Genomic DNA, 9,177 nt, shown 5'->3' with positions numbered 1-9,177 from the left:
ATGAGACGGACGCCGGATATGAGGTGTTCTTGTCGACAGGCCAAGCGGTCGTCCGGAAGTTTACCGGCATGCAAAAAGTCCATATTTTTATCTGCTGTAGCACACATATCCGAGTTCAAGGGGCCATGAAATGATTCTTTTTTTTACTTTTTCTTTCTTAGCTCTAATCCTCAACTCAAAAGCGAAGTGTGAAATCACGCGGTTGTGACATGCTAGGGCATAGGTGCGATGACCCCAAGCTTTCACCGTGCTTTCTAAGCACACCATAGAACTGGGCACTCGCCAGTGATGATACGTTCTGTCAGGCCACGAACGCGAATTCTCGCTCGATGAACCAAAATAGCAAATAAAAAAAAAAAATAAAAAAAAACCGCGAATTCAAAAATTTGTCGACGAATTGATTGTTGACAACCGCATACGTACGGGTGACGCAGTTTTCATGTCCAATGCGCGAGCTGGGGTTGGCTGACGTCATTTTGGCCTTGTAGGATATTTAGAACCATACACAGATGATAACATCATAGCACACTGACATTAATGAGCACAAAGCGGGCCCAGCTGCAGCAAATAAATATTGCACGTAAAAATAATTATGTCTGCAACTTGCTAATTACAAAGACGAACACATCTCTGAACATCTAAGTTTAATAGTTTCTGTTAATGCATTGTTATATAGCAGGTCATTTCATATACGTCATTTGAGGAAACGCCAGCTAGTCACTTGAAAAAACAAACCGAAAAACACTGCGATCTAATGCAACCCATTGCAACGAAAGCACGTTAAATCAAAGTCTTTAGAACTGCCAATTCGTAAAATCGTTGATTAGTACAAAAGTTAAAAATCGCAGGAGCTTCCTCGCTAAACTTTTATATGATTATGCGGTTACCTGGGGCTGAAACAACTTCCGCAAGGCCCAATTAGCGACTCATACATTCCGTAACGGTTCTCAGACACTCCAACGTTGAAACGAAGCCAAGAGTATGCGAAAATTGTATGCTAAGAGTCTTATCGATCCTCGAACACATCCGGGAATCCGGGCACCACTACGGCGAATGACTGATTCGACCTTGCGCAGGAAAGGTATAAAGTTTAATTCTTTCAGATCTTCACGTTGTACCCACATCAGAGAGCACGAAGAAGACCGAAATCGTCGGCAAGCAGCTGCACATCAAGACTCCGCCACACCGAACAAACTCGCATTTACCAGCTCTGGGTGGTGCCATCTTACCGGTGACATCACGGCTCTTGCGAGGTCACGTGACGAGTCGTCACTCGGTTGCTACGGAAACCAAGCCAGCTCAGCTCGTTGCTATGGTACCGCGTGTGACCAATCGCGGTGAGAGGCGGCACAGGGAAAAGCGTGGCGCTACTCTGGCAGCTACGCTGCCACATAGAGTGGCTCTAGTCAGAACTAGACTAGAATTCGCTTCTTCTATATGGTCACTGTGGCAGGCATACCAAGCTAACAACCTGGGATCCGTTCAAAGTAGAGCCCTCCGTTTTATTCGGACTATTCCCCTTACGCAAGCATATCAGAATTTCGCCAATCAGCTAACCTCGACACTCTTTCTCACCGCCGCAGGGCGTCTCGTCGAGTCTCTTCTTCATCGAATCTTTTATTACAACAGACATCTCAGACAAAGTTTGTTATCACCTCCTTACCGCATTTTCCCTCGTCTCGACCATTCTTGTAAACTCCGTCCAATTTAATCGTCAACCGTCATTCACCAAATGTCTACCATTAGCCACTGACGACTGGAACTCAATGCCTGACGTAATTGTTTCCTTATCTGACACTGGGAAATTTTCTGCAGCCATTACCTTATTTTTTTTTTTTTTTTTTTTTTTAAGTGTTAGCTTCCTTGTGTAATGCCCCCTGGACCTCAAGGAATAATAAATGATGATGATGATGATATCACTGCACGGACACGAACCCCAGATAAGCGGTGGTGGAAAGGCCGCCTGTGTTTGTGGGAAACAGCCTGAACACTGTAACTTACACACAGGCAGGACAGGACACACACAGAGCTGGCTATCAACGAGTAGTCAGCCAATCCACGTTCTCCGAACTATGCCGAGCTCTCCGATTGGTTGCTCGTGTTGCCGAAGACGCCGTCGCCATATCAACAGCACCGGAAGTCGTCGTTTTTCCGTACGAGGTCGTAACCTTCCTCCTCTCACTTAAGAACGCGTTTGTGAATACCGTTCTCGCCTCATCTTATGATGATCGTAACTTTACGAACTTCATAGCTAAGTTGTCGTAGGTAAGAGGTTATTTTTATGAATCTGGCCTATGATTCGGGGCAGGCACGGAGCCAGCATTTTGTTTGGGGGGCTTATGGGGGGGGGGGGGGGGGGGGGGTTATAAGAGAATGCTTTATAAGGGGGAGGGGGGTGGCCTCTATGCATTACCCCCCCACCCCCCTCTTCTGGATACGTGCCAAATCCGGAGCCAGAGCTGCTGCTAGAACGATCACGGTTCGTCGCGAAAGCCAAAGTATGGTGCCTGGAGCGCGTCACCGACTGGTGCATTTAGCCGTCCTGCGCTGCCCATATATCAAAAGTGGTCCCGGAGAGGCAACAAATGACGTCACAGAAGCCCAAGTGTCATTTTGTTGCATGTCGCAATCCTGGCAGTTACTTGTAGAAATGCCAACGAGAAGCTGCGAGTAGCACAACCGAACGCGAGCGTCGCCGTCGTCACGGCGTCCCAAATTCTCGCTGCTCAAACTTCCGTAGAATGCCACGCTGGAGAGCGACCCGTAGCAGAACTGGCGTCTTACGCGTTCACCACAGCTGTTGGGACACCGCAAGGATCGCGACCGGCGAGAGCATGACACTTTTATGACGTCATCAAGCGGAAATCGAGGGACCACTTTTCTTGGACGCCGTAAACACACCAGTCGGAGACGTGTCCCAGGTGTCCCAGGCACAGTAGCCAAAGTCTTTCGGTTTAAACTGTGTCCCTTGACGCGCATCTCAACCGGGGTTGATAGGCCTAGAGTCACTAAACTAGCTGCGTTAGCGTATCGGCACTCCGTTCCCCAACATTGTTGTGGGCGCCGCCATTTTGGTTCGTTTGCAGAGCAGACGCAACTGCCGATCGCCAGCATTCAAAAGTGCGACTTCCTCAGCATTAGATTCGGTGTGACGAAGCTCATGTAATATTGCTTTGCTTTGTCGCGAACTGTTTAAACATTTGTGGTGGACGGAAAAGTGTTTCCTGTGATTTCAGATAAAGCTTCAGATAACTGCAACCATGATTTTAAGCCACAATATGGTTAAGTGTCGTTACTCTGAAGTGTAGCTTATTTAGTGTATCGTGTAACACCGGGCAGCTTAGTATAGCTCAATGACAGTTGGGAGATGTCGACGATCGTTGGTTTAATGACAGTTAAAAAAAAAAAAAAAAAAACATGCAACCATGAAACGAATTTTGGGCTGGTATGAATGATTTTAAATTGTGCCTTTACTAATCGCTTATCGTTTAGTGAGCCAAAAGAAAGAGGGTAAAAAGTCAAAAACCAGCTTTTCGGTATGAATATTTGAAAATATAGCACCCTATTTCGTACCTGCTTTCCTTCGAAAGCTATCCGCCTTTTCACATGATACATCCGCGGTACCCAAAGCACGTCAGCAGTGCCAAAATGACTTCAGCCGACTCCAGCTCACGCAACGAGAACTGCGCCACTTGGACGTATGCGCTCGTCAACAATCCATCCGTCGACGAATATTTGGATTCGCATTCGGGACCAATGAGTGCCCGGACGGAACTTATCGTCACTTGGGAATGACAAGTTCTATGGTGTGCATAAAAAGCACGGTGGAAGCTTGGAGTCATCGCACCGGTGCCCAAGCATGTAACAACGACTTGATTTCTCCATTCGCCTTTGAGTTGAAGATTAAAGCTAAGAATGGAGTAGAAACATCGTTTCATGGCCCCTTTAAGAGCGTTAGTGTAATTAGGATATAAAACTCCCTAATCAAAATTTTGGCCGTGCTCCAAAATTTACTCCATCTTACTCCAGGGTAGCAGTTCGGTCCCTTGGCGTTCTAAAACCTACCCGCGTTCAGCGCTTTTCAACCTGTGTTGTCACGTGACACGACCCGCCGGAGTAACTCGGATCCATTTGGGTAAGATTTAGAACACAGCCTAGGTGCCGACAAAGGCACGTGCAGAATGCTATTTGTTTTAGGTTTTTGCTTTAGAACAGCTACTGCTGTAGACAACTGCACGTGCAGCGAGCGAAACGCATTACTGAGCTCGCGCACCAGGCACGGGCTCTGAAGGCTCATCCAGGGCAGCCTTCGAACGCCGATAGCTTAGTTTTGCTGAAGATCCACGCAAGAAGTAACAGAGACAAGCTTCGCTTCCAAGCTTCACGCGAAGGTAAATCTATCCTGTATCCTATCCTGATATTAGAGCCATACAATCTATTTCATCCCGCTATTTGAGCGAACACTGATCACCGCTGCATGCCGATAGAACAGAAGCAGTTCTTTGTCGATCGAGTAACCATCGGCCATGCAGGAACGCTCGTTGACGAACTTCCTCTGTCGCTGGGTTGAGACGCGCAAACGCCTAGATTGCTGTTCAGGTGTGTTTGGCGTTTGATGTCTGATCGCCTACTGAGGGCCATCAGGTATTTGAGGTTACGGGTCCGGAGGTTTTCATCCAATCATTGAAAGCCAGGTACAGAGTCTTATTAAGGCCCATTCAGACAGTAGACCGTTTAATGACGTTATGAGGACACACGTCGAATTGCGATCACGGGTCGCCGGGACATCGGCGTTTCGGATGAAGCCCCGTTTCTTTCTGCCAGGGGGAGAGATGAGAAAGGAGTCTTCTTCAGATGCCAGGCCTACTGAAGGCGCTCGTTGCCCTCCGCCGTGCTTTAGATGCGAGTGCACGCTCGAAGCCCACCAGACATCCGATTGCGCTGGAGGTACAACTGAAAGAGCTCCGTGCCGTTCTCATACTGTCGTTCCAAGGTTTACAAAAATCGCAGCCCGATTTGCGAACCCCACAGCCGAGCACGTCTATGTTCGTCGCTCCCAAAAATGGCTGGAAACATGTTTTTAAAATGCATTCCAGAAACGGGCTGCGTTCGTATACGTATGTTCTTTGTGTATTTTTGCTCGCTTTCGATGCGACGAACATGGGCGTGCTGCGCTGTGATATTCCAATGCTCTGAACTGTGATTTTGTACACATCGGAACGAACGCGGGTGTGTCCACTGATGTAAACTCGTCCACAAGTCTGATGTCATGGGCTGGCGCATGCCTACGGCGAGCAGTTCGAGGAATCACATGACACCATCAAATGTGTAGTCTAAGCATCATCAGGATGACATCGAACAAGAAAACGGCGAATGAACATCCTGCGAATACGCCCTGTACAAAATATTTTCCTTTGCTTAAACAAACAAAAAATAAAATAAATGAAGTACTTGCATTAGGGTTTCTTCAGCCCTGGGGCTAAGTTGGGGGCCATGCGAGCCACTAGAAAAGATGCGAAATTGTTTAAATAGTTAACTAACGAATTAAAAAAAAAAAAAACACTTGTTTTTAATTTTTAGTTTTGGATGCATAATGTATAGTTGGAGAATTGACGCTCGACCTCCTTATAATCTAGACGTGATGTGTAATTTTGAAAAATTTTGAAGTCGGCGTACGGGGCGAGAAACGTCATCCTAGTAGATGTCTCGAGACCGAAACTAACCCGTTCAAGCGCGCCTGTGGCGTCGATCCCTTTGCTCTCGGCTTGCGTCGCACTGCTCACGTTACCTGCGGCGTGGGCAGGTGGGTGAGATCGACGTCACTGGCGCGCTTTGGCAGGTTAGTTTCGGTTTGAAGCCGTGCACACAGATGACATTTCTCGTCCCGTAGCGCCGACTAGAAATATTGTAATCAAATTTTCACCTCACGGCTAGGGTACAATGAGGGCGAGGTAAATTCTCAAATTGCCCCACTTATCGTGACGATTTTCCCACATCACATTTCCGCCAGTTCATATACCTTACCTGCACAGACCACACCAGTGTATGGGTGCGGCCTTTTTTTATCTGTGAATAATAAGAAAAAAACTCCCTGTATAACATAACAGCCACTGAAAGTAACAATTTCCACATTAGTTATGAACATAAAAACATCAGGTTGGGCCTCTAGCAAAATCATTGCAACTTCTGGAGCTCAAGTGACGCTTGCGTGACGCCATATTGCCATGAATGGCAACGTAATTACTGTCGTTTTTGCATTCTTAAGAAGCTGTAGCACACGCCCTCACGACGAAAATATGCCGATAATTAATTACTCTCCGGAACTTGGTAATTCTGCAGATGAACCCTCCAAGGCCGGTGCCCGGTGAGCCGCGAGCACTCGGGCCCCGAGTATGCCTTGAGAACCCAAGTCGACTGACCTCGCAGCCGTTAGCCACCAGAGCTGGAGGGACAACTTCAGCCGTCCAGGGTGCCCCCTCGCATCAGAGTGGGGTGACGCGTGACGCCGTGCTGGTGAAGACTGAGGGTGGCCAGCTCCAAATGGTGAACGTGGGCCCTGCTCTCAATTCAGGTCCGTCAGCACCAACCGTTATGGGAAGGGAGGCATTTAGACTGCGGCCACCAGAAACGCGTGGAGGACAACAAATGTTCCATCAAATGCCCGCCAGATACACTGCACCCACTCAGATGGCGGGAACGGTGTTGCGGCAGAGACAGCCAGGACCTGACATCCTGCCAGGTGTTGGACAAGCAAATTTAATCGGCCACGGCACGATGCAACAGCAGGGTGGCTTGAACCCGCCGACGGTAAGGGCAGGTGCCGGTGCGCAGCCATTCTCTGCTCAGAGCACTCTAGCCAACCGTCCCACAGGGACCTCAACCCCGTCTCAGATGTCGCCAGACATGGCAAAAAATAAATGCAAGAACTTTCTCTCCACCTTGATTCGCCTCGCGAGCGCTCAGCCCGGGCACACTGCCACCAATGTTAGATGTCTCATTCAGGGTCTTATCGATGGAACTATTCAACCGGAATATTTCACGAAGCAGTTGGAGAAGGAGCTGAACTCTTCCCCACAACCATGTCTCGTTCCTTTCCTTAGGAACAGTCTGCCACATCTGAGGCACTCGCTACTCACGAAAGAGTCGTCTATCGAAGGAGTGCGCCCGCCAAGAACTGCCGTCCCAATGCTACCGGCGATGATGCCAGCTCAAAGCCTACAAAAAGTTCCCAATTCTCTGTCAATTTTTCCTAGTTCGGCGACACGCATGCAAGTTTTGACTCCCAGATCGCTCGCCATGCAGCTTAAAAATCCTTCGAGACTTCAGGCTGTGTTTCCACAACAGCAGAGACTAGTTGCGGCGTGTTCAGCATCCACTGCGAGTGCGGCAGCTGCGGGAAACAGCCTTCTACTATCGAAATCGACCGGACTCGCATCACTCTCGAGTGGGATTCTGCCATTCAAAGGGATGCCACCAGTGGTTAGAGATCCCACCGCGATCCTAAAAGAAAAACGAGCCTCCGTGTCGCAAAAGATTGACGATGACATAATTGACGTTGCGGCGATGGGAGGTGTCAATCTAATTGAGGAAACTCGTAACATTTTGTCGTCACACGCCGTAGGCACTGAAGTGCGCTCGTGCCAGGAGTACAATTTCCTTTTCACGAAGCCGCTTCGAAGACGGATAGCAGACATCGCTGCGAAGTACGGTATCAGCGAGATTCCAGACGACGTTCTGGCCCTCATGTCGCAGGCTACTCAAGAACGCCTCCGGTCACTCTTGGAGAAACTCATCGTCATCGTTGAGCACCGGCAAGAAAACGACAGAGTCGACGATCGCTACGATGTCACGCAAGACGTGAGGGGACAACTGAGGTTCTTGGAGGAAATAGACAAGGTTGCGAAGAGACGACGCAGTGAACAGGAGCGAGAGAATCTGGTTCGCGCGGCAAGGAGTAGCAGCGTGATGGAAGACCCCGAGCAACTGAAGCTCAAGCACAAGGCGGAAGAATTGCACGAAGCGGACGCGAAAAAGATGCGTCAAGGAGAAGCCAACATCACCGCGTCGTTAGCAGTCGGATCACGAGAACAACAAAGCGGCGAGAGCTCGGCAATCACGTGCTCAAGCGCAAGTTCCATGGTTCCGGCGCGTCCGCGGTTGAAGAGGGCCAATGTCAGAGACGTTCTTTTCCTCCTGGAGCAAGAGCACGGCAGTCGCCGGAGCGAGCTTTTGTACAAGGCGTACTTGAAATAGAGCGACAATGATTTTACTCTTAAGGTGCAACCCCACTCTGTATGCCGATTTGCTTCTTTTTTGACGGTTCATTTTTTTTTTTTTTTTTGTATCCTGCAGTGATAAAGTTAATGTTAAATAAAAATCTGTTTCTTAAAGGGTTACTCCGGCCGTTTTTGAGCTACCCAATCATACTGCATTGTCTGACTACCCGGACTTTAATCAGTGTCTAGAAAATTATTACTTTGAAATCTTTGAAATTCCAAGAGTTTTTCAGGTTTTCCCTGACAATTTCAGGTGAAATTCCCTGACCATGGTAGAAGCGGTTAAATATAGACGATTGCAAGCTGGGCGACTGGCCGCCGCCATGTCTCTGCTCGAGCAGGCACGCCCGTGCGATTACGAGCTTGCCAAAGCTACGTTCACCCGCGCGTTGCACGCGCTTGCACGCATGGGGCACCACTTGTGGCGCCATGCTTGCAATTGTCTATATAAGACCATTACAACACAAGGCAGTGAGCATTCAGAACTGTAACAATAATTTAGCACGAGCTCAATCCAACTTGCATATTCCGAAATATTTGGGTTCGTCCAGTCCGGATTAAACGAGCCCTTTCTTGCCGCAGACATTGTCAGTGAAGAAGCCACTTCCGGAAACATAATGACAACACGACGCTCAACCCCTATGCGCTCAACCACACACGTCAATAACCAAATGGTAGCATGGCATAGCCGCCAGATGCACACCTTCCGATACTTTCGGCTTGGATTGAATTGGATTGGGGTCTGCAGCTTTCCCAGTTGTCATTATTAATAGATCTAGCAGCTCTAACTGGATCTAGTCTAGCGTCGCGCCCTCAATCCAATCCAATCCAAGGCTTAACCTGGATTTGTCGGCTGTTTCCTTTGCATCGGGTATTACACTCTACATCGATTGAGCAGAGC

General features: G+C 48.6%; 1 protein-coding gene across 1 annotated transcript; it reads left to right on the top strand.

Annotated features, from left to right (window-relative positions):
- Window positions 1–6,687: 6,687 nt before the first annotated feature.
- Window positions 6,688–8,253, top strand: LOC115309431 (transcription initiation factor TFIID subunit 4-like). Its single transcript, XM_040500398.2, has one exon. The coding sequence runs from the start codon at window positions 6,688–6,690 to the stop codon at window positions 8,251–8,253; it is 1,566 nt and encodes a 521-aa protein (XP_040356332.2).
- Window positions 8,254–9,177: the final 924 nt, after the last annotated feature.

Source organism: Ixodes scapularis, unplaced genomic scaffold, assembly GCF_016920785.2.
Source record: "Ixodes scapularis isolate PalLabHiFi unplaced genomic scaffold, ASM1692078v2 PGA_scaffold9__187_contigs__length_104089568, whole genome shotgun sequence".
Classification (NCBI taxonomy): domain Eukaryota; kingdom Metazoa; phylum Arthropoda; class Arachnida; order Ixodida; family Ixodidae; genus Ixodes; species Ixodes scapularis.
This window is presented reverse-complemented; position numbering and strand designations above follow the sequence as displayed.